Source organism: Stenella coeruleoalba, assembly GCF_951394435.1.
Source record: "Stenella coeruleoalba genome assembly, chromosome: 7".
NCBI lineage: Eukaryota > Metazoa > Chordata > Mammalia > Artiodactyla > Delphinidae > Stenella > Stenella coeruleoalba.
In genome coordinates, this window is record NC_137153.1 from 34885417 (window position 1) to 34911812 (window position 26396).

The following is a 26396-nucleotide window of genomic DNA, read 5'->3' on the forward strand; positions in this document are numbered from 1 at the left end:
ACCAATCTCTTTCCCCATCCACTCTTTCCAAAGTGATGTCCTTCTGGCAGGTTTCTTTGTTCCTCATCTGATGCTTTACAGCAGTAACCACTTTGCATCCTCTCAGTCTCTTCATGACTGTTTCCAGAGTCAGTGCCTCAAAACCAAAGTCATGTGATCCTTTACGTCTCTGTTTATGTTTTCATAGACCCAGAGGCCACTGCTGTGTGGGGATGGTTGTGATTTGGTGTTTAACAAAGTATACAGTTCAAACTGTTGTTAATAAGTTTTTGCAGATAGGACAGACAAAATAATGATTAAGATAAAGTTAAATTTCTGAATTTAACTGGAAAAAAATCCTGAATACTGGTCTCTCTGAAAGTGGTAGGAATTCTTTACAACTTCTGTTGACCTTTTAGGGGGATACTAATGAAAAGTTAAATATACCAGTTGTTCCAAATCTGTCTGTAAAAATATTAGAATACTGTTCTTGGGTCTCTCCCCTTGTGCACAATCTTAGGAGCAAAGGCCCTGATAGCTTCTATTCCAGGCTAGCTCTTCAAGGAAATCTGTGTAGCATCTGCTTCCTATGTAACAAAGATCATGTTTCCTTCAGGCCAAAGCTTAGCAGTCTTGCCACAGCTCCCTCATCAAACATGGGGGATTGCCTAAGCATGGAGTTCCTCAGCTGTGATGCAGACTCCACCTGTGTCCCTCTGCATCATCCCCAGGGGGGTTGGAGGGCAAGGGAACCCATGTGCTTATGGAGCGTGTGCTGCCTTCAGTCATAAAGTTGTTTGTCTCTGACCCAGCAATCTCATGTCTTCTGCTAGCATCTATAAGGTGTGTTATCAGGGTGAAATCTCAGACTCTTCCCAGCCCTTCATAAGGGAACAGCCTTCACTCTCTCTCTCCAGGAGGGAAGGGATCACTGGCCAAGTGATCCTGATCCTTTCCTAAGGAGTCACACATTGCTTTGGCGATGGGAGTGGGGTGGAGGTGTGGTGATTGCTCTGGTTCTCTGTCCTAACATCACTCCTAACCCTGCAATACGGTGAACTTGGGTAAACAATCCAAATATGTATATGTGGTGCCTTCCCCCCAGTGGGAAAGGAAATTAACTTTATGGAGGTATTTACATGTGCCAAGCTTGTGTTAGAGCCTCATATTTAGTACTCAGAGAAATCCTAAGGAGATGGATCTTGTGGTCTTCATTTTACAGAAAGATTAGGTATGACCTGAGGCTATAATTGCTGACAGGTGGAAAGCTAGGCTTCCCCCTCAGGTCACCTCAGTCCAACAGTTAAGCTGGTGTGCATTGTTTTAATAAGGAGACCTTTCCCTTATACCATCCATGATTAGTCTCTGCATTCAAAACCCCCATCACACTCACTGTTGACTTGCTTCATGAGTACTGTACATATCCAGGCACTAGATTTAATTTTTTTAGTTTTCATTCATAAATTTGGTATTGACATGATTGGCAGTTCTAATATAGTATTTTAATTAAAACTAGTGTGTGAAATGCATTGTGTGTGCATTTTAATTGTATATAATTTGGTTTATAAGTCTTTGTTTTTTTCTCCACCCCCTTTTCTCCCAAAATAAAGACTGGTTAAAATCCTTGTTATAGTATCCTGAATATGAATTTTCTTTGTTACCAGGTTAATTTTGATTCTGAAAATGGACCAATAGTTTACAACACCCTGAAGAAAATATTTAAGCACACACTGGAAGAAAAAAGAAAAATGGCAAAAGACGGCCCTAAGCCTGCTATTTAGTGAAGCTGACTTTCCCCTCGTGAATATTTCAGACCTGAAGCTCTAGATGGCATTTCTGCTCATAGATGAACAAGCTGAAATGTGGAACTGCTTCGTCTCATAGCACTTTATTTCAGATGCTCTTGGTTTGTGCTAAGAATGCTTGTTCCTGTTTGGAGCAATTATTTATTTTAAAATATCCTTGAGTTACATTTTTGTGTTGAAAAATTGCCATAAAGTTGGTGCCACTTCTTTTATTTATTTAACTGGATTAATATTGTTGTATTAATATTTTAAGAATGTGGTGTTTACATCCTTATTCTTTTTGACATTTTGGAAAAAGTTTTAACTCTTCTTTCCAAAACAATTATCTTATTGATGGAACTCTTCCTAGAGTTTTTACCAAATAGATAATTTTAGTAGTAAAACTTCACTGTGTGTCTATTCCCCAATACACGACCTAAGGAAGTCACCAAGTGTCTTAAACGGTTTTATATTTGTTAATAAGAAGGCAATTGACTCAACATTTTTAAAGGATTTTTTAATATTTGTTTGAATCTGTTTTTTCTTTTTATAAGTGTGGCAAAGGATCTCAAATGTATTATTTTTCAGAGTGATTTAGTTTTACGTTAAAGGATTGACAGTGCAGTGTTTGGGACTTATTACTGTAGGAAATAGACTTGCTCTTTGTCAGGCTTCCAGACAACCTCACTGACCTCTGCTGTCACAGGCGGAAGGAGCAGTTCTCAACACATCAAACCTTATTCCCACTCCCCTGGGCTGTTGCTAAGCTGAACAGCATCTTTACAGAGAAAGTGAGATCAGTGACAGGCAGTATGGGAAGCTGCAGGACTCCAGCAGAAAGAACTGTCTTACAGGGGCGGGCACCCCAGCCATAGCCTCTCCCCAGAGGCAGTTCTGTTCTTGCCGATGTTGTGATAGCTGTGATAGCTCGAGCACCAGCCCACACCTCCTGAGTCTATCGTTCCATAAACCCAGATGCCTCAGGGCCCTATCTTTGGCTGCTTTACTTCTATGAGAATTAAGACTTTTAAACTGAATTTGACTCAACGTAGGTTGCATTCATTTGGATAAGAGGAAGTAATTGCTCAAAATATTTTAGTTCCTTATAAACAAAACTATCAGCAATTGAAGCCATTAAATATTATTTAAATGAATATGTGGGGCACGAGAGGCCAAGCCACAGAACAGATAGTAGTTCTTCCCAATAAAAGTGATATTAAACCAGTTTCTAACTAAAGCTACTACTTAATCTTAAAGACAGAATTTCAGGGGAAATAAGGCTAATTTACAACAAGTGAAATTTCTCCAACTTGTGCATTTCTGAATCAAGCTCTAGCACATCAAAAATATTTTAGTCATTATCGGTCTTACTAACTCTAGTGGCAAATGCCAAATGCCACGCTGTTTGAATTTTTTAGGAAATCAAATCCAGTGAATTTTAATGAACTGGATTGCCCATTCCTGAAATTTCTTATTTTCAAGTGCCTGATCTGGGAAAGAAGGGGAGAAAACAGTTACGTTTATCCAAAGGTACATTATAAAAATATGTTTTTTACCTAAAAAGATGTTTATCCTCATCTCAGTCAGTCTCACGTGGGCAGGCATCACCCATGGCTTATTTGACAAGTGGCTTTTGGCTTGTGTGTCTGAAATGGTCGTTTCAAATTAGAGGATAGATCCTGCACAGCCATGATGTGACCGCAGCAGTGCATGTCTAAAATCTAAGTGCACCAGCCTGAAAAAGAGAGATGGTGGGAGAAATTAATTAGACTGTATACAGATTTTGTATTAATTTGAATAAAAGTGGGGGAAAAAAAAAAACCCATAACCTTCGTCTTGTAGTTCTTTAGCTTGGTGCTTCTGAGGTCCCGATGATAAAGATGTGGCTTTGTGATTAGAGTATCCTGATGGGCAGCCTGAGTTGCAGGCTGAATAGTCAGCTAGCCAGGCTCTAGTCAGTCCCCACCCTGTCGGTTCAGAATGACAAAGGGATGGAGGGTTCTAAGAGGAATGTGTGAGGAAAATCTCAAGGTCAGCAAGATTCCTGCCTTCCTGTCTTTGAAATGGTGGGGAGTTCTTTGTAGCCCGGAGGATAGAAATCTACCTACTGGAAGAAGTTACAGGGCTGCAAAATTTAGGTCAGCAGAGTGGAAAGGGCCAAAAGCGCACACATTCAGAACTTAACTACTATGGCTGAGCACATGCTTGTCTTGCTTACTTCTCTTACAAGACCAAGAGAGAAGTATTTTTCACACTTGGCTGATGAAAGAATTCCCCTCTGACTGACTTTGAACCATGCTCACCTCCCTCTTGAGGCCCTTTCACCACTTGACTCCACGATGGCATTATAAAACATCACATTATCCATAACTGCAGCAAAAATATCCCACATTTTTTGTCCTCTGAAAAAGAGTGAGCTCACTCTGTTACTGTTTTATATATATATGCACACACACACGTGTGTGTATGTGTGTGTGTATATATATATATATATATATATATATATATATATAAAATCTCTAGCATATCACACTTTTTAGTTTTTTCCTATTTCAGAGAATTTGCTGATGCTCTTTGAGATGAAGTGCTGCTGTTTTAGAGATTGCTTCATCTATTTGCATAACTCAGAAATGCTATGCTGATCTACTTTCTCATAGCTTCAGCCAGCTTCCCATTTCCATCTGAGAAAGAGTATGTGCTTTCATCACTCTGGATTCCATGAAAATAGCCATATATCATACTTCAATAAAGAGAAAGTATCTCTATTTTCTCTAAAGTGGAGGACACTTATTCATATGCTTGAGTGCTATTTCTGGCTGTTCTCTAGAAGTCTAAAAAAATTTCCAGAGATGCTATGTTGTAAACAGTGCATGCCCCAAGTTCTTGATATCTGAAGGCCCCCAAATAATTTGGGTGATTGTTTAAAAGTGATAGCTTACTCATAGGATCTTTGTTGTTCAAAATTAATAAGCATTGATATATTTTCAATGCAAGTGAACCAAGAACCACATTCCCTTTGGTGCTTTTTATTTTTATGAATGTGGCCCAAGATTAGCACCTTACCAAAGGAGCCCTTTTCATTGTTAGGTGTTGAAAATTATTTACAGATAAAATGGCAGGAGAAAAATTCAACAAATCCTGTTACACAGTGGTGCATTATTTTTTAGTTATGCTTTTAAGCATGAGCTGATCTCTGATTAGCCCAACGCTGACAATAAAACTGATTTATAAGTAATCACAATGGAGCCATTCAATAGTGGAGCTGTGGCAAACCTTCGTTCTAAGCCATCAATTAAAATATCCAGTCACTAAAAATAATGTCCCAATAAGACTTTAATATCATAAAACCTTTTGCACTCAAAATAAGTTTCATACATCCACTGCAATTTATATCACAATAGAAGGCTGTTATGCTCTTGCCTCCTGGCTTTTTTGATGAAAAGATGTTTTAAGAATGAAAAGTTTTAAGATTGCCTCTGGGAAGCAAATGAAAACATGTTTTAAAATTGCCTCTTTGGGAGAGAAGTTATGTTTTTAGAATACTTTCCTACTTACATGACCATTTGATTACAGTCTTCAAATATTCCTTGGTTTTGATTTAGTGAATTGCTTTATCATTTTCTTTCTCCTCTTAAAAATAAAACAAGACTACTCAGACGTTGAATCAGGTTGAACCATATTGAATGGCCATTTCTGCAAGTCAAGAATTATCAAATATGGGCCAAATACTAAATTTAATGTACCTGGGACTGGTAGGTGACATTTTCTGAATTATTTTAGCAAAGTTTAGATGATCAATTATTTTCTAAGAATATCTTGTATGCTCACATTAGAGTTCCAGTACAATTGGAAGAGACTAATATGAAACTCCTATTCTTTCAGCAGTTGATTTGTGCTACTCTGTGCTTGCACTCTGCTGATTCTGGGGACACCCAGGAATCATTCCATCATTCATCCCGCCATCAGGAGCCAAGTCTATATCTGCCACGTCACTTGTCCATGCTATCTTCTCCTTCCATCAGCACCCTGAGTTCTGCATTGTATGCCACCTTGCTACCCCCTTCAGTCCACACTTGCACTCTTTCTATACAATGCTGGAAGACTAATTCTCAACACTTGTTATTCAGTTAATTCTGGATGTGCTTCAAAACTCAGCTCTGATCCCTTCAAACAGAATATGTTCTAATTAACTCTTTGTTAAGTGTAAAATTCAACTACCTGACGACCAAGGAGGTGGGGAGGTGTTATAGGCTGAATTATGTCCTAAAATTCATATGTTGAAGTCCTAATCCCCAGTACCTCAGAATGTGACTGTGTTTGGAGATAGGGCCTTTTAAGGGGTGATTAAGTTAAAAGGACTCCCATATGTGTGGGCCCTAATCCAATCTGACTGCTGTCCTTAGAAGAAAAGATCAGGACACAGACATGCACAAAGGGAAGATATGAGGACACAGAGTATATGGCCATCTTCAAGCCAAGGAGAGGTCACTGGGGAACCCACGCTGCTGATACTTTCATCTTGGACTCCCAGCCTCCAGAATTGTGGGAAAATAAATGTCTGTTGTTTAATCCACCCATCTGTAGTATTTTGTTACAGCAGCCTGAGCTGACTGACACAGGAGAAAGCAAAATCTCTGCTCCTCCTCAGTGCTTACAGTGTACCTTGTGTGTGTTTATAGTTTTACTTCAAATAACACATTGCTTGGTTAAAAACTTCATGTAAACTGAAGAATGCAGTATGCATTTTCCTGTGACTTGCTTTTTTTTGCTCAACATGCTCATATTTCTGCATTTTGATGTGTGATCTGTGTGTTATCTGCTGAGTGGTATTTCATTGTGTGGATATATCACCATTTATCCCTTTGACTTGTGATAGACACTTGGTGGTTTATATTTGTACGTTAATATAAACACATGAGTGCACACACGCAAGTTTCTCTAGCCTGTGTAGCTCAGAGTGGAATTTATGGGCTTTAAGGTATGCACACGTCCAGTTTCCTATGCAATGACAAGCATTTCTAAAAATGTTTGTACCTGTTTACACTCCCAGCGGCCATGAATGAGAGCTCCCATTGCTCTGCATCCTTGTCAACACTTAGTACTGTCTGATGAATGCTTGATTTTTGCCAGATCTAGTTGATGGAGATAGAGTTCCAATGTGTTATTGCATGTTTGGGGACATTTGTGTTTCCTCTTCTCTCATGTGTGTGTTCACATGCATCTCTGTCTCTCACAGGACTTAAACATAGGATGCTGGATTTGTTGATATTCTTTTCATCCATAGAACTACTCCTAATCTAACACTGGGCACATAAAAGGGATTCAATAAATGAGGGTAAAAGAAAGGGAAGGGGGTAGAGGAAAGGAGGGGAGAGCCCTGATGTCTGTGTATATAGAAAAAATAGCTAGGGCAATTATATTTAAAAACAAGAGAGTGGAGTGTATAGGGGCATAATGGAAGTAATATTTCTCCACTTCATTCAAAGTAGTAAAATATCCGTGCCAGTAGACTGTGCCAAGTTACATATGTCATACCTACAGTAAGCACTAGGAAAACTATGCAAAGTGATACTCTCACAAACTATAATCAAGATGGACTTTTTTTTAATGTTCAAATAACTACAACAGGAAAGAAAAGAAACAAGAGTGAGGAACACAAAGCAAGCAAACAAATAATAAAATGACTGACTTAAGTTCTAACAATTACCTAAATTCAGATAGTCTAAATGCACCAATTAAAAGACAGGTTGGCCAAGTGGATAAAAAATGATTAATAAATCCTGTCTGCCAGAAACATTAAAATACAATGTTATAGATAGGTTATAGCATACACTATTTTTTAAAAAACAGAATGGTTGTATTAGTATCTGATAAAGTAGACTTTGGAGCAAAGAAAATTACAGAAACATTACACAGTGATAAAAGGATCAACCCACCAGGGACACACAATCCTGAATACGTACACACCAACCATCAGAGCGTCCAGTTACATGAAGCAAAACCTGATAGAGCTGAAAGGAGAAATAGACAAAGCCACAATTAGGGTTGGGACTTCAGCATTCCATTCTCAGCAACTGAGACACTATGTGACAAAGTAAAGCTGTAGAGTCACTGATACACACATACACGCATGTGACAGTGGATTCTGCATACACAAATGCACACAACAAACACTGGCTCCTCTGCAGCAATTCTGACTGGTTTATCTCAGGACCCCTTTGCTCTCCTAAGAATCATTAAGTTCCTCAAAGAAGTTTTGCTTAGTTGTATTATATTTATTGATATTTATATATATCAGTAATTGAAAAATTTCTAAAATAGTTCATTTAGAAGAACAAAAACCTGTTCTGTACTTCTTAACATAAATATCTTTGTGACTCCTACTAAGGAGATGCTGCTGGAAGTAGAATTCAATTTGACAAGGAGGGAGAAATTGAGGACAAAGGAAAGAGAAGATCTTTTTAAAAGTTGGGAGAGGAACAGAAAGTATGAGTTGTTGTTTTGTTTTTTTTTTTTCATCACTTTTCAAAAACCACAGAGAGAGAAGCCCTGAAACCATGAAGGTAGGGAAGCAGTTCTGCCCCATCTCACATAGAATGAGCAACAATCCCATATAAAATTATTAAAAGAATAAAAAAGATTAATGGATTAGGTGCAGAATAACATCTCTATGAATAAAGAAAGGATGCCAGAAAAATATGCTTGCAAATACTTACCTAATATTTAAATGAGCTTTAAAAATTATAGAAGCTATGATAGAATAGCAAAAAATTAGAATATGAAAAACTCAGAAATGACATGATTGGATAAAAAGAAGTTCTGAAAGGAAAGCAGATGAACTCAAGAAAATTAGAAATAAGGAAAGCTTTGAGAAACTGAAAATTAAACTAGATGGAGCACAAGAGCAAATAAATCCAAGAGAAACAAAGGTGGGAAGGAGGAAAACAAATTTACAAAGATTAAAAAGATTTGAGAAAAGTGATAGATACAGAAGACAGTCAAAGAAGATTCAACATAAGTATAATAGTAATATCCAAAAAAGAAAGCCAAAATAATGGAAAAAACAAATTATAAACTGTAATACCAAAAAAATTGTTCAGTAGAAGAAGACTTAAAAGTATATACTAAAAGTTCACTCCATTTATCAATACATGGGAAAATCGACCCAGACTGGCCAACAATGACACATATTCTAGTAAAATGATTGGACTTTAAAGGAAAAAGTAAAGCCTCTTTGGAGAATCAGACAAAAAGACCAAGTCATTTAAAAGGGAAGTAAAATCAGACTGACATCAGACTTTTCAAAAGCAACACCATGCCAGAAGATAAATGATACATGAGTAGCTTGTTAAAATGTCAAGCTATTTTCTAAGCTATTTAAAGATTCAATGCAATTCCAACAGCCCCCCTTTGTTTTTTTGAAGAAATGGAAAAAAGGATTTTGTTTCCAAGCAATGCAACCGTTATATATAAAGGCCACACATTTGTATGAACATAAAATAACTCAGAGAATATTATTCACATGAGTCCTTCCTGAGGAGTCTCCTAGACTTGGGGTCAGGCCAAATCCAGCCCATTTGTTTTTCTACAATGCATGAGCCATACAAAAACTATAAAATATCTGTGAGGCCATAATTATATAAATAAGTGAGCAATAGATAAGTGGAGGAGATGAGACAAATCTCCTATGAAGAATTCCAGATTAATTTAGGTAGATACTCTTCTCTTCCCCACTAAAATGTGAGATGCACTTAGTAAGTTGCTTACAGAAAGTATAATATGGAAGGGGCCAGGAAGGTGTATCAGGTTACAGTGGAGAAAACTGGCAAACAGGTCCTGGCCAGGGAATCAAGGTCAATATCATCACTGGTAAGTCAAGTTTTTTTTTGGTTTTTTTTTTTTACAACTTTATTGGAGTATAATTGCTTTACAATGGTGCGTTACTTTCTGCTTTATAACAAAATGAATCAGTTATACATATACATATGTTCCCATATCTCTTCCCTCTTGCATCTCCCTCCCTCCCACCCTCCCTATCCCACCCCTCTAGGTGGTCACAAAGCACAGAGCTGATCTCCCTGTGCTATGCGGCTGCTTCCCACTAGCTATCTATTTTACGTTTGGAAGTGTATATGTGTCCATGCCACTCTCTCACTTTGTCCCAGCTTACCCTTCCCCCTTCCCATATCCTCAAGTCCATTCTCTAGTAGGTCTGTGTCTTTATTCCTGTCTTACCCCTAGGTTCTTCATGACATTTTTTTCCTTAAATTCCATATATACGTGTTAGCATATGGTATTTGTCTTTCTCTTTCTGACTTACTTCACTCTGTATGACACACTCTAGGTCCATCCACCTCATTACAAATAGCTCAATTTCGTTTCTTTTTATGGCGGAGTAATATTCCATTGTATATATGTGCCACATCTTCTTTATCCATTCATCCGATGATGGACACTTAGGTTGTTTCCATATCCTGGCTATTGTAAATAGAGCTGCCATGAACATTATGGTACATGACTCTTTTTGAATTATGGTTTTCTCAGGGTATATACCCAGTAGTGGGATTGCTGGGTCATTGGGTAGTTCTATTTGTAGTTTTTCTTTTGTTGTTGTTGTTTTTGTTTTTGCGGTACGCAGGCCTCTCAATGTTGTGGCCTCTCCCATCGCAGAGCACAGGCTCCGGACATGCAGGCTCAGCAGCCATGGCTCACGGGCAAGCAGCTCCGCAGCATGTGGGATCTTCCCGGACCGGGGCACAAACCCGTGTCCCTGCATCGGCAGGCAGACTCTCAACCACTGTGCCACCAGGGAAGGCCCTATTTGTAGTTTACTAAGGAACCTCCATACTGTTCTCCATAGTGGCTGTACCAATTCACATTCCCACCAGCAGTGCAACAGTGTTCCCTTTGCTCCACACCCTCTCCAGAATTTATTGTTTCTAGATTTTTTGACAATGGCCATTCTGATTGGTGTGAGATGAAATCTCATTGTAGTTTTGATTTGCATTTCTCTAATGATTAATGATGTTGAGCATTCTTTCATGTCTTTGTTGGAAGTCTGTATATCTTATTTGGAGAAATGTCTACTTAGGTCATCTGCCCATTTTTGGACTGGGTTGTTTGTTTTTTTGTTATTGAGCTGCATAAGTTGCTTGTAAATTTTGGAGATAAATCCTTTGTCAGTTGCTTCATTTGCAAATATTTTCTCCCATTCTGAGGGTTGTCCTTTGCTCTTGTTGATGATTTCCTTTGCTGTGCAAAAGCTTTGAAGTTTCATTAGGTCCCATTTGTTTATTTTTGTTTTTATTTCCATTTCTCTAGGAGGTGGGTCAAAAAGGATCTTGCTGTGATTTATGTCATAGAGTGTTCTGCCTATGTTTTCCTCTAAGAGTTTTATAGATTCTGGCCTTACATTTAGGTCTTTACTCCATTTTGAGCTTATTTTTGTGAATAGTGTTAGGGAGTGATCTAATCTCATACTTTTACATTTACCTGTCCAGTTTTCCAGCACCACTTATTGAAGAGGCTGTCCTTTCTACACTGTACATTCCTGCCTCCTTTATCAAAGATAAGGTGACCATATGTACATGGGTTTATCTCTGGGCTTTATATCCTGTTCCATTGATCTATCTTTCTGTTTTTGTGCCAGTACCATACTGTCTTGTTTACTGTACCTTTGTAATATAGTCTGAAGTCAGGGAGCCTGATTCCTCCAGCTCCGTTTTTCGTTCTCAAGATTGCTTTGGCTGTTCGGGGTCTTTTTTGTTTCCATGCAAATTGTGAAATTTTTTGTTCTAGTCCTGTGAAAAATGCCATTGGTAGTTGGATCGGGATTGCATTGAATCTGTAGATTGCTTTGGGTAATAGAGTCATTTTCACAACGTTGATTCTTCCAATCCAACAACATGGTATATCTCTCCATCTATTTGTATCATCGTTAATTTCTTTCATCAGTGTCTTATAATTTTCTGCATACAATTCTTTTGTCTCCTTCGGAAGGTTTATTCCTAGATATTTTATTCTTTTTGTTGCAGTGGTAAATGGGAGTCTTTTCTTGATTTCACTTTCAGATTTTTCATCATTAGTGTATAGGAATGTGAGCGATTTCTGTGCATTAATTTTGTATCCTGCTACTTTACCAAATTCATTGATTAGCTCTAGTAGTTTTCTGGTAGCATCTTTAGGATTCTCTATGTATAGTATCATGTCATCTGCAAACAGTGACAGTTTTACTTCTTCTTTTCCGATTTGTATTCCTTTTATTTCCTTTTCCTCTCTGATTGCTGTGGCTAAAACTTCCAAAACTATGTTGAATAAGAGTGGTGAGAGTGGGCAACCTTGTCTTTTTCCTGATCTTAGTGGAAATACTTTCGGTGTTTCACCACTGAGGATGATGTTGGCTGTGGGTTTGACATATATGGCCTTTATTATGTTGAGGAAAGTTCCCTCTATACCTACTTTCTGCCGAGTTTTTAACATAAATGGGTGTTGAATTTTGTCAAAAGCTTTCTCTGCATCTATTGAGATGATCATATGGTTTTTCTCCTTCAATTTGTTAATATTGTGTATCACATTGATTGATTTGCTCATACTGAAGAATCCTTGCATTCCTGGAATAAACCCCACTTGATCATGGTGTATGATCCTTTTAATGTGCTGTTGGATTCTGTTTGCTAGTATTTTGTTGAGGATTTTTGCATCTATGTTCATCAGTGATATTGGCCTGTAGTTTTCTTTCTTTGTGATATCCTTCTCTGGTTTTTGGTATCAGAGTGATGGTGGCCTCATAGAATGAGTTTGGGAGCTTTCCTCCCTCTGCTATATTTTGGAAGACTTTGAGAAGCATAGGTGTTAGCTCTTCTCTAAATGTTTGATAGAATTTGCTTGTAAAGCCATCTGGGCTTTTGTTTGTTAGAAGATTTTTAATCACAATTTCAATTTCAGTGCTTGTGACTGGTCTGTTCATATTTTCTATTTCTTCCTGATTCAGTCTTGGCAAGTTGTGCATTTCTAAGAATTTGTCCATTTCTTCCAGGCAGTCCACTTTATTGGCATAGAGTTGCTTGTAGTAATCTCTCAAGATGTTTGGTATTTCTGCAGTGTCAGTTGTTACTTCTTCTTTTTCATTTCTAATTCTATTGATTTGAGTCTTCTCCCTTTGTTTCTTGATGAGTCTGGCTAATGGTTTATCAATTTTGTTTATCATCTCAAAGAACCAGCTTTTAGTTTTATTGATCTTTGTCATCGTTTCCTTCATTTCTTTTTCATTTATTTCTGATCTGATCTTTATGATTTCTTTCCTTCTGCTAACTTTGCGATTTTTTTGTTCTTCTTTCTGTGATTGCTTTAGGTGCAAGGTTAGGTTGTTTATTTGAGATGTTTCCTGTTTCTTAAGGTAGGTTTGTATTGCTATAAACTTCCCTCTTAGTACTGCTTTTGCTGCATCCCATAGGTTTTGGGTCGTCGTGTCTCCATTGTCATTTGTTTCTAGGTATTTTTTGATTTCCTCTTTGACTTTTTCAGTGATCACTTCGCTATGAAGTAGTGTATTGTTTAGCCTCCATGTGTTTTTATTTTTTACCAATCTTTTCCTGTAATTGATATCAAGTCTAATAGCATTGTGGTCGGAAAAGATACTTGGTACAATTTCAATATTCTTAAATTTACCAAGGCTTGATTTGTGACCCAAGATATGATCTATCCTGGAGAATGTTCCATGAGCACTTGAGAAAAATATGTATTCTGTTGTTTTTGGATGGAATGTCCTATAAATATCAATTAAGTCCATCTTGTTTATGTATCATTTAAAGCTTGTGTTTCCTTATTTATTTTCATTTTTCATGATCTGTCTATTGGTGAAAGTGGGGTGTTAAAGTCCCCTACTATGAATATGTTACTGTCGATTTCCCCTTTTATGGCTGTTAGTATTTGCCTTATGTATTCAGTGCTCCTATGTTGGGTGCATAAATATTTATAATTGTTATATCTTCTTGGATCGATCCCTTGATCATTATGTAGTGTCCTTCTTTGTCTCTTCTAATAGTCTTTATTTTAAAGTGTATTTTGACTGATGTGAGAATTGCTACTCCAGCTTTCTTTTGGTTTCAATTTGCATGGAATATCTTTTTCCATCCCCTCACTTTCAGTCTGTATGTGTCTCTAGGTCTGAAATGGGTCTCTCGTAGACAGCATATATATGGGTCTTGTTTTTGTATCAGTTCAGCCAGTCTGTGTCTTTTGGTGGGAGCATTTATTCCATTTACATTTAAGGTTATTATCGATATGTATGTTCCTATTCCCATTTTCTTAATTGTTTTGGTTTCGTTATTATAGGTCTTTTCCTTCTCTTGTGTTTCTTGCCTAGAGTAGTAGATCCTTTAGCATTTGTTGTAAAGCTGGTTTGGTGGTGCTGAAGTCTCTCAGCTTTTGCTTGTCTGTTAAGGTTTTAATTTCTCCATCAAATCTGAATGATATCCTTGCTGGATAGAGGAATCTTGATGTAGGCTTTTCTCCTTCATCACTTTAAATATATCCTGCCAATCCCTTTTGGCTTGAAGACTTTCTGCTGAAATATCAGCTGTTATCCTTATGGGGATTCTCTTGTGTGTTATTTGTTGTTTTTCCCTTACTGCTTTTAATATGTTTTCTTTGTATTTAATTTTTGACAGTTTGATTAATATGTATCTTGGCGTGTCTCTCCTTGTATTTATCCTGTATGGGACTCTCTGTGCTTCCTGCACTTGATTAACTATTTCCTTTCCCATATTAGGGAAGTTTCAAGTATAATCTCTTCAAATATTTTCTTAGTCCCTTTCTTTTTCTCTTCTTCTTCTGGAACCCCTATAATTCGAATGTTGGTGCATTTAATATTGTCCCAAAGGCCTCTGAGACTGTCCTCAGGTCTTTTCATTCTTTTTTCTTTATTATGCTCTGCAGTAGTTATTTCCACTATTTTATCTTCCAGGTCACTTATCCATTCTTCTGCCTCAGTTATTCTGCTATTGATCCTTTCTAGAGTATTGTTAATTGCATTAGTTGTGTTGTTCATCGTTGCTTGTTTCATCTTTAGTTCTTCTAGGTCCTGTTAAATGTTTCTTGCATTTTGTCTATTCTATTTCCAAGATTTTGGATCATCTTTACTATCATTATTCTGAATTCTTTTTCAGGTAGACTGCCTATTTCCTCTTCATTTTTTAGGTCTGGTGGGGTTTTATCTTGCTCCTTCATCTGCTGTGTGTTTTTCTATCTTCTCATTTTGCTTATCTTACTGTGTTTGGGGTCTCCTTATTGCAGGCTGCAGGTTCGTAGTTCCTGTTGTTTTTGGTGTCTGTCCCCAGTGGCTAAATTTGTTTCAGTGGGTTGTGTAGGCTTCCTAGTGGAGGGGACTAGTGCCTGTGTTCTGGTGGATGAGGCTGGATCTTATCTTTCTGGTGGGCAGGTCCACGTCTGGTGGTGTGTTTTGGGGTGTCTGTGGACTTATTATGATTTTAGGCAGCCTCTCTGCTAATGGGTGTGGTTGTGTTCCTGTCTTGATAGTTGTTTGGCATAGAGTGTCCAGCACTGTAGCTTGCTGGTCAGTGAGTGAAGCTGGGTGTTGGTATTGAGTTGGAGATCTCTGGGAGATTTTCTCCATTCGATATTACATGGAGCTGGGATGTCTCTTGTGGACCAGTGTCCTGAAGTTGGCTCTCCCACCTCAGAGGCACAGCAATGACTCCTGGCTGCAGCACCAAGAGCCTTTCATCCACACGGCTCAGAATCAAAGGGAGAAAAAGTAGAAAGAAAGAGGTTAAAGGAAAATAAAATAAGGTAATGTAAAATAAAATAAAGTTATTAAAATAAAAAAATTTTTAAGAAAAAACAATTTTTTTAAGTAAAAACAACAACAACAGCAAAAAACGGTTGGGTAGAACCCTAGGACAAATGGTGAAAGCAAAGCTATGCAGACAAAATCTCACACAAAAGCATACACATACATACTCACAAAAAGAGGAAAAGGGAAAAAATAATAAATCTTGCTCTCAAAGTCCACCTCCTCAATTTGGGATGATTCGTTGTCTTTTCAGGTATTCCACAGATGCAGGGTACATCAAGTTGAATGTGGAAATTTAATCCGCTGCTCCTGAGGCTGCTGGGAGAGATTTCCCTTTCTCTTCTTTGTTGGCACAGCTCCTGGGGTTCAGCTTTGGATTTGGCCCTGCCTCTGAGTGTAGGTCACCGGAGGGCGTTTGTTCTTCACTCAGACAGGACGGGGTTAAAGGAGCCACTGATTCGGGGGCTCTGGATCACTCAGGCCAGGGTGAGGAAGGGTCATGGAGTGCAGGGTGAGCCTGTGGCAGCAGAGGCCGGCGTGACGTTGCACCAGCCTGAGGCGCGCCGTGCGTTCTCCCGGGGAAGTTGTCCCTGGATCCCGGGACCCTGGCAGTGGCGGGCTGCACAGGCTCCCCGGAAGGGGGGTGTGAATAGTGACCTGGGCTCGCACACAGGCTTCTTGGTGGCTGTAGCAGCAGCCTTAGCATCTCATGCCCGTCTCTGGGGTCCGCGCTTATAGCCGCGGCTCGCACCCATCTCTGGAGCTCTTTAAGCAGCGCTCTTAATCCCCTCTCCTTGCACACCAGGAAACAAAGAGGGAAGAAAAATTCTCTTGCCTCTTCGGCAGGTCCAGACTTTTTCCCGGACTCCCTCCCGGCTAGCCGTGGTGCACTAACCCCTTCAGGCTGTGTTCACACCTCCAGTCCTCTCCCTGTGCTCCAACCCGAAGTCAGAGCCTCAGCTCCCAGCCCTGCCCGCCTCGGCGGGTGAGCAGATAAGCCTCTCGGGCTGGTGAGGTGAGTGCTGGTCGGCCCCACCAATCCTCTGTGCGGAAATCTCTCCGCTTTGCCCTCTGCACCCCTGTAGCTGCGGTCTCCTCCACGGCTCCGAATCTCCCCCCCCCTCTCACCCGCAGTTTCTGCCTGCGAAGGGGCTTCTAGAGTGTGGAAACCTTTCCTCCTTCACGGCTCCCTCCCACTGGTGCAGGTCCCATCCGTATTCTTTTGTCTCTGTTTATTCTTTTTTCTTTGGCCCTACCCAGGTACATGGGGAGTTTCTTGCCTTTTGGGAGGTCTGAGGTCTTCTGCCAGCGTTCAGTGGGTGTTCTGTAGGATTGTTCCACGTGTAGATGTATTTCTGATGTATCTGTGGGGAGGAAGGTGATCTCCGCGTCTTACTCTTCCGCCATCTTCCCCCTCTCCTCCGTAAGTCATGTTGATAGCATTTTTCCATGGCATGACATGGGGAGAAAGGCACTTTACCTCTGTGGTCATCCTCCCCAAAACCCATAACTCCAGTCTAACCACGAGGAAAACATCAGGCAAACCCAAACTGTGGGACATTCATCAAAAAACCTGAAAAGTCCTCCTCAAAACTATCAAGTTAATCAAGGACCAGGAAAATCTGAGAAACTCTTACAGCCCAGGGGAGGCTAAGGAGACATGATGACTGTGATATCCAAGATTGAATTCTGGACCAGAAAAAGGACACAGAGAAAATTGGTGAAATCCAAGTAAAGTGTCGAGTTTAGTTAAGAGCAATGTACCAATGTTGGTTTCTTGTGACAAACATACCATGGTGATATAGAATGTTAACAGTAGGGAAATTGAGTCAGGAATATACAAGAATTCTACTCTTTCTTTGAAATTTTTGTGTTAAACTAAAACTATTCTTTAAAAGTTTATTGTTTTAGGGGCTTCCCTGGTGGCACAGTGGTTAAGAATCCACCTGCCAATGCAAGAGACACAGGTTCGAGCCCTGGTCTGGGGAGATCCCACATGCCGTGGAGCAACTAAGCCCGTGTGTCACAACTACTGAGCCTGCGCTCTAGAGCCCGTGAGCCACAACTGCTGAGGCCGGGTGCCACAACTACTGAAGCCTGCATGCCTAGAGCCCATGCTCCGCAACAAGAGAAGCCACCACAATGAGAAGCCCATGCACCACAATGAAGAGTAGCCCCTGCTCACTGCAACTAGAGAAAGCCTGCGTACAGCAACAAAGACCCAATGCAGCCAAAAATAAATAAATTTATGGGAAAAAAAGTTTATTGTTTTAAAAAGACAATCTTAAAGTGTATTATGGACTAAATATTTGTGTCTCCCCAAAACTCATATATTGAAACCTTAATTCCCAATGTGTCTATTTGGACATAGGGCCTGTGAGGAGATGATAAAGGTTAAATGAGGCCATAAAGGTGGGGCCCTAATATGACATGGCTGGTGCCCTTATAAGAAAAGGAAGAGATGCCAGAGTTTTCTCTCTGCCATGTGGGGACACAGGGAGAAGTTGGCTGTCTACAAACCAGGAAGTGAGTCCTCACCAGGAATCAACCTGCCAGAACTTAACCTCAGATTTACAGCCTCTAAAACTGTGAGAAAATAAATTTCTGTTGTTTAACTCACCCAGTCTATGGAATTTTGTTGTGGCAGCCTCAGCAGACTAATATGAGGTGTATGATTATACTATGGTAGGGGTATGCACAGGAGGCTGGTAGAACACTACAAAGAGGGACAATCAGATTATGAATTCATGATGCTACTATACACAACAACCTGTTAAATATTTGCCAAAATCTAGAAATGGAATCACATCTAAGCTCATCAGTTGTTAAAGACAACTTGGGGATGCAACCAGAATCTCCATTCTCTGGGAAACTATATAGGACAAATGACCAGATTTCTTCAGTAAATAAATCACAAGGGAGGGAATCTATAGATTTAAAGAGACCTATCTGCCAAATGCACCGTATAGACCTGGGCAGGATCCTGATATGAACAAACTATTATAAAACAGCAATGACAACAACATCTATATAGTTGATGATATAATGGAATTGTCATTTACTTTTTTAAAAAGTCATATTTTAAAGATATAAGCTGGGAGCTTCCCTGGTGGCACAGTGGTTGAGAGTCCGCCTGCCGATGCAGGGGACACGGGTTCGTTTCCAGGTCCGGGAAGATCCCACGTGCCACGGAGCGGCTGAGCCCGTGAGCCATGGCCGCTGAGCCTGCGCGTCCGGAGCCTGTGCTCTGCAACAGAAGAGGCCACAACAGTGAGAGGCCTGAGTACCGTAAAAAAAAAAAAAAAAAAAAAAAAAAAAAAAAAAAAAGATATAAGCTGAAGTACTTACAAATAAAATGATGCAATGTCTGTAATTTGTTTCAAAATTACCTAATGGGAGAAAGGGTCTCCTAAGATGAGGGCAGAGTTATAGATGAAACAAGATTGGTCATAAATTAATCATTGTTAAAGCTGGTTGTTGGGTATATAGGGATTCATTTTCTCTGTTTTTGTATATCTTTGAAATTTTCCATGATGCAAAGTTTAAAAAAGAAAAGCAATATGTACAATGTATTATTTTTCAACTTACATAACTTTCTGTATATGGCCTCCCCTGCTAGCCAAGACGGAAAAGAGACCATATTTACCTCACCCGTGAAACAAGAAAACACACACACCCCCCAGCACCACCACCACCAACAACAATGACAATATTTAAGAAACTGGACCTCAGACAACAAAATACAGTGACCTTTGGGAGATGGGAAACAGATGTTGTGAGCCGCAATATTGCCACAACTTACTACCCTGAGAAAGTTTCCAGACTGTGGCAAAGAAAAGGAGACTGAGAACAGCCTGGCAGTTTCCCACTGGAGGAAATGGAGCTGAGAGTCAGGAGAGACCAGGTGGCTAGAGCTGCTGGACAGAGTGCCACCCAGGAGAGAGCTGCACAGGCAGGAGCCCAGAGATCTGCAGAGGGCCCCCTTGGGTGCTCAGCTGAGTACTGATCATTTCATGCATGAGGGAATTACCATATAAACAAACAGAAAAGAAAAAAAACAGATCATCATCTTCAAGAGACACAGAAAAAGCATTTGACAAAATCCAACATCCATTTCCAATAAAAATTCTCATCAAATAATAGAAAGGAACTTCCTCAACCTGCTGAAGGACACCTACAAAAAGCCTACAGCAGATGTCATGTATAAGGATGAAAGTCTCAGTGCTGTCCCCATAAGATTAGGAACAAATCAGGGAGGGCTGCTCCTATGAGTCCTTTTCAACATTGTACTGGAGGTTCTAGTTAGTACAGTCAGACAACAAAAAGAAATAAAAGGCTTCGAGAGTAAAAAGTAAAAAATATTTTTTAATTAATTTTTATTGGAGTATAGTTGCTTTACAATGTTGTGTTAGTTTCTGCTGTACAGCAAAGTGAGTCATCTATACATATACATATATCCCCTCTTTTTTGGATTTCCTTCCCATTTAGTTCACCACAGAGCACTGAGTAGAGCTCCCTGTGCTATACAGTAGCTTCCCCTTAGTTATCTATTTTATACATAGTAGTGTATATATGTCAATCCCAATCTCCCAATTCATCCCACTCTCCCTTCCTTCCCTGGTATCCATATGTCAGTTCTCTACGTCTGTGTCTCTATTTCTGCTTTGCAGATAAGTTCATCTGTATCATTTTTCTACATTCCACATGTAAGTGATATTATACAATATTTGTTTTTCTCTTTCTGACTTACTTCACTCTGTATGACAGTCTCTAGGTCCATCCAAATCTCTGCAAATTGCACAATTTTGTCCCTTTTTATGGCTGGGTAATATTCCATCGTATATATGTACCATATCCTCTGGGTTTTTCTTGAATTTTATTTTATTTTTTTATACAGAAGTTTCTTATTAGTTATCCATTTTATACATATTAGCGTACATATGGCAATCCCAATCTCCCAATTCATCACAACACCACCACCACCCCCGGCCACTTTCCCCCCTTGGTGTCCATACATTTGTTCTCTACATCTGTGTCTCTATTTCTGCCTTGCAAACCAGTTCATCTGTACCATTTTTCTAGGTCCCACATATATGCATTAATATACGATATTTGTTTTTCTCTTTCTGGCTTACTTCACTCTGTATGACAGTCTCTAGATCCATCCACGTCTCTACAAATGATCCAATTTCGTTCCTTTTTATGGCTGAGTAATACTTCACTGTATATATGTACCATATCTTCTTTATCCATTCGTCTGTCGATGGACATTTAGATTGCTTCCATGACCTGGTTATTGTAAATACTGCTTCAATGAACATTGGGGTGCATGTGTCTTTTTGAATTATGGTTTTCTCTGGGTATATGCCCAGTAGTGGGATTTCTGGGTCATATGGTAATTCTATTTTTAGTTTTTTAAGGAACCTCCATACTGTTCTCCATAGTGGTTGTATCGATTTACAATCCCACCAACACTGAAAGAAGGTTCCCTTTTCTCCACACCCTCTCCAGAATTTGTTGTTTGTAGGTTTTCTGATGATGCCCATTCTAACTGGTGTGAGGTGATATCTCATTGTAGTTTTCATTTGCATTTCTCTAATAATTAGTGATGTTGAGCAGCTTTTCATGTGCCTCTTGGCCATTTGTATGTCTTCTTTGGAGAAATGTCTATTTAGGTTTTCTGCCCATTTTTGGATTGGGTTTTTTGTTTCTTTAAAATTGAGCTGCAGGGGGCTTCCCTGGTGGCGCAGTGGTTGAGAGTCTGCCTGCCGATGCAGGGGACACGGGTTCATGCCCCGGTCCAGGAAGATCCCACATGCCGTGGAGCGGCTGCGCCCGTGAGCCATGGCCGCTGAGCCTGCACGTCCGGAGCCTGTGCTCCGCGACGGGAGGGGCCACAGCAGTGAGAGACCCGCGTACCGCAAAAAAAAAAAAAAAAAATTGAGCTGCATGAGCTGTTTATATATTTTGGAGATTAATGCTTTATCCATTGATTCGTTTGCAAATATGTTCTCCCATTCTGAGGGTTGTCTTTTCGTCTTGTTTGTAGTTTCCTTTGCTTGGCAAAAGCTTTTAAGTTTCATTAGGTCCCATTTGTTTATTTTTGTTTTTATTTCCATTACTCTAGGAGGTGGATCAAAAAAGATCTTTCTGTGACTTATGTCAGTGTTCTTCCTATGTTTTCCTCTAAGATTTTTATAGTGTCTGGTCTGAGGTTTAGGTCTCTAATCCATTTTGAGTTTATTTTTGTGTATGGTGTTAGGGAGTGTTCTCATTTCATTCTTTTGCATGTGGCTGTCCAGTTTTCCCAGCACCACTTATTGAAAAGACTGTCTTTTCTCCATTGTATATCCTTGCCTCCTTTGTCATAGATTAGTTGACCATAGGTGTGTGGGTTTATCTCTGGGCCTTCTATCCTGTTCCATTGATCTATATTTCTGTTTTTGTGCCAGTAAGATATTGTCTTGATTACTGTAGATTTGTAGTAAAGTCTGAAGTCAGGGAGTCTGATTCCTCCTGCTCCGTTTTTTTTCCTCAAAACTGCTTTGGCTATTCAGGGTCTTTTGTGTTGCCATAAAATTGTGCAATTTTTTGTTCTAGTTCTGTAAAAAATACCACTGGTAATTTGATAGGGATTGCATTGAATCTGTAGATTGCTTTGGGTAGTATAGTCATTTTCATAATATTGATTCTTCGAATGCAAGAACATGATATATTTCTCCATCTTTTTGTATCATCTTTAACTTATTTCATCAGCGACTTATAGTTTTCGGCATACAGGTCTTTTGTCTCCCTAGTAGTTTTATTCCTAGGTATTTTATTCTTTTTGCTGCAGTGGTAAATGGGAGCAATTCCTTAATTTCCCTTTCAGATTTTTCATCATTAGTGTATAGGAATGCAAGAGATTTCCATACATTTATTTTGTATCCTGAAACTTCACCCAATTCATTGATCAGCTCTAGTAGTTTTCTGGTAGCATCTTTAGGATTCTCTATGTATAGTATCATGTCATCTGCAAACAGTGATAGTTTTACTTCTTCTTTTCCAATTTGTATTCCTTTTATTTCTTTTTCTTCTCTGATTGCTGTGGCTAGGACTTCCAAACCTATGTTGAATAATAGTGGTGAGAGTGGACATTCTTGTCTTGTTCCTGATCTTAGAGGAAATGCTTTCAATTTTTCACCATTGAGAATGATGTTTGCTGTGAGTTTGTTGTATTTGGCCTTTATTATGTTGAGGTAGGTTCCCTCCCTGCCCACTTTCTGGAGACTTTTTATCACAAATGGGTGTTGAATTTTGTCAAAAGGTTTCTCTGCATCTATTGAGATGATCACATGGTTTTTATTCTTCAATTTATTAATATGGTGTATCACATTGATGGATTTATGTATATTGAAGAATCCTTGCATTCCTGGGATAAACCCCACTTGATCATGGTGTATGATCCTTTTAATATGCTGTTGGATTCTGTTTGCTAGTATTTTGCTGGGGACTTTTGCATCGATATTCATCAGTGATATTGGTCTGTAATTTTCTTTTTTTGTAGTACCTTTGTCTGGTTTTGGTATCAGGGTGATGGTGGCCTCATAGAATGAATTTGGGAGTGTTCTTTCCTCAGCAAATTTTTGGAAGAGTTTGAGAAGGATGGGTGTTAGCTATTCTCTAATTGTTTGATAGAATTCACCTGTGAAGCCATCTGTTCCTGGGCTTTTGTTTGTTGGAAGATTTTTAATCACAGTTTCAATTTCATTACTTGTGATTGGTCTGTTTATATTTTGTATTTCTTCCTGGTTCAGTCTTGGAAGGTTATACCTTTCTAAGAATTTGTCCATTTTTCCAGTTTGTCCATTTTATTGGCATAGAGTTGCTTGTAGTAGTCTCTTAGGATGCTTTGTATTTCTGCCGAGTCTGTTGTAACTTCTCCTTTTTCATTTCTAATTTTATTGATTTGAGTCCTCTCCCTCTTTTTCTTGATGAGTCTGGCTAATGCTTTATCAATTTTGTTTATCTTCTCAAAGAACCAGCTTTTAGTTTTATTGATCTTTGCTATTGTTTCCTTTGTTTCTTTTTCATTTATTTCTGCTCTGATCTTTATGATTTCTTTCCTTCTACTAACTTTGGGTTTTGTCTGTTCTTCTTTCTCTAGTTCCTTTAGGTGTAAGGTTAGGTTGTTTATTTAAGATTTTTCTTGTTTCTTGAGGTAGGCTTGTATAGCTATAAACTTCCCTCTTAGAACTGCTTTTGCTGCATCCCATAGGTTTTGTATCATCGTGGTTTCGTTGTCATTTGTCTCTAGGTATTTTTTGATTTCCTCTTTGATTTCTTCAGTGATCTCTTGGTTATTTAGTGACGTATTGTTTAGCCTCCATGTGTTTGTGTTTTTTACATTTTTTCCCTGTAATTCATTTCTAATTTCATAGTGTTGTGGTCAGAAAGGATGCTTGATATGATTTCAATTTTCTTAAATTTACTGAGGCTTGATTTGTGACCCAAGATGTGATCTATCCTGGAGAATGTTCTGTAAGCATTTGAGAAGAATGTGTATTCTGCTGTTTTTGGATGGAATGTCTGATAAATATCAGTTAAATCTATCTGGTCTATTGTGTCATTTAAAGTTTGTGTTGCCTTATTAATTTTCTTTTTGGATGATCTGTCCATTGGTGTAAGTGAGGTGTTAAAGTCCCCCACAATTATTGTGTTACTGCCGATTTCCCCTTTTATAGCTGTTAGTAGTTGCCTTATGTGTTGAAGTGCTCCTATGTTGAGTGCATATATCTTTATAATTGTTATATCTTCTCTTGGATTGACCCCTTGATCATTATGTAGAGTCTTTCCTTGTCTCTTGTAACATGCTTTATTTTAAAGTCTATTTTATCTGATATGAGTATTGCTACTCCAGCTTTCTTTTGATTTCCATTTGCATGAAATATCTTTTTCCATCCCCTTACTTTTAGTCTGTATGTGTCCCTAGGTCTGTAGTGGGTGTCTTGCAGACAGCATATATATGGGTCTTGTTTTTGTATCTATTCAGCGAGCCTGTGTCTTTTGGTTGGAGCATTTAATCCATTCATGTTTAAGGTAATTATTGATATGTATGTTCCTATTACCATTTTCTTAATTGTTTTTGTTTGTTTCTGTAGGTCTTTTTCTTCTCCTGTGTTTCCCACTTAGAGAAGGTCCTTTAGCATTTGTTGTAGAGCTGGTTTGGTGGTGCTGTATTCTCTTAGCTTTTGGTTGTCTGTAAAGCTTTTGCTATCTCCATCAAATCCGAATGAGATCCTTGACTGCTAGAGTAATCTTGGTTGTAGGTCCTTCCCTTTCATCCCTTTAAATATGTCATGCCAGTCCCTTCTGGCTTGTAGAGTTTCTGCTGAGAAATCAGCTGTTAACTGTTAACCTAATCAGCTGTTAACCTTATGGGAGTTCCCTTGTATATTACTTGTCATTTTTCCCTTGCTGCTTTCAGTAGTTTTTCTTTGACTTTAATTTTTGCCAATTTGATTACTATGTGTCTCGACATGTTTTTCCTTGTGTTTATCCTGTATGGGACTCTCTGCACTTCCTGGACTTGGGTGGCTATTTCCTTTCCCATGTTAGGGAAGTTTTCGACTATAATCTCTTCAAATATTTTCTCAGGCCCTTTCTCTTTTTCTTCTCCTTCTGGGACCCCTATAATGTGAATTTTATTGCATTTAATGTTGTCCCAGAGGTCTCCTAGGCTGTCCTCATTTCTTTTCATTCTTTAGTCTTTAGTCTTTTCCGCAGCAGTGTATTCCACCATTCTGTCTTCCAGGTCACTTATTCGTTCTTCTGCCTCAGTTATTCTGCTATTGATTCCTTCTAGTGTATTTTTCATTTCAGTTATTGTGCTGTTCATCTCTGTTTGTTTGTTCTTCAATTCTTCTATGTCTTTGTTAAACATTTCTTGCATCTTCTCGATCTTTGCCTGCATTCTTTATCCGAGGTCCTGGATCATCTTCACTATCGTTATTCTGAATTCTTTTTCTGGAAGGTTGCCTATCTCCACTTCATTTAGTTGTTTTTCTGGGGTTTTATCTTGTTCCTTCATCTGGTACATAGCCCTCTGTCTTTTCATCTTGCCTGTCTTTCTGTGAATGTGGTTTTTGTTCCACAGGCTGCAGGATTGTAGTTCTTGCTTCTGCTGTCTGCCCTCTGGTGGATGAAGCTATCTAAGAGGCTTGTGCACATTTCCTGATGGGAGGGACTGGTGGTGGGTAGAGCTGACTCTTGTTCTGGTGGGCAGAGCTCAGTAAAACTTTAATCTCCTTGTCTGCTGAGGTGTGGGGCTTGGTTCCCTCCCTGTTGGTTGTTTGGCCTGAGGTGATCCAATACTGGAGCCTACCTGGGCTCTTTGGTGGGGCCAATGGCAGACTCTGGGAGGGTTCTTGCCAAGGAGTAATTCCCAAAACTTCTGCTGCCAGTGTCCTTGTCCTCATGGTGAGACACAGCCACCCCCTGCCTCTGCAGGAGACCCTCCACCACCAGCAAGTAGGTCTGGTTCAGTCTCCTGTGGGGTCACTGCTCCTTCCCCTGGGTCCTGATGCTCACACTATTTTGTGTGTGCCCTCCAGGAGTGGAGTCTCTGTTTCCCCCAGTCCTGTCGAAGTCCTGCAATCAAATCCCACTAGCCTTCAAAGTCTGATTCTCTAGGAATTCCTCCTCCCATTGCCAGGCCCCAGGTTGGGAAGTCTGACGTGGGGCTCAGAACCTTCACTTCAGTGGGTGGACTTCTGTGGTATAAGTGTTCTCCAGTTTGTGAGTCACCCACTCAGCAGTTATGGGATTTGATATTATTGTGA

General features: G+C 39.3%; 1 protein-coding gene across 3 annotated transcripts in view; it reads left to right on the plus strand.

Moving 5' to 3' along the window:
* Window positions 1–4077, plus strand: part of PTPDC1 (protein tyrosine phosphatase domain containing 1) — a 90257-nt gene extending 86180 nt beyond the window's left edge. For all 3 annotated transcript variants that reach the window (XM_079925505.1, XM_079925506.1, XM_079925507.1), the window contains one exon: window positions 1644–4077. In XM_079925505.1, the coding sequence (XP_079781631.1) occupies window positions 1644–1760 (117 nt within the window). In that variant the 3' untranslated portion in view covers window positions 1761–4077. The remainder of the gene's footprint in view (window positions 1–1643) is intronic.
* Window positions 4078–26396: the final 22319 nt, after the last annotated feature.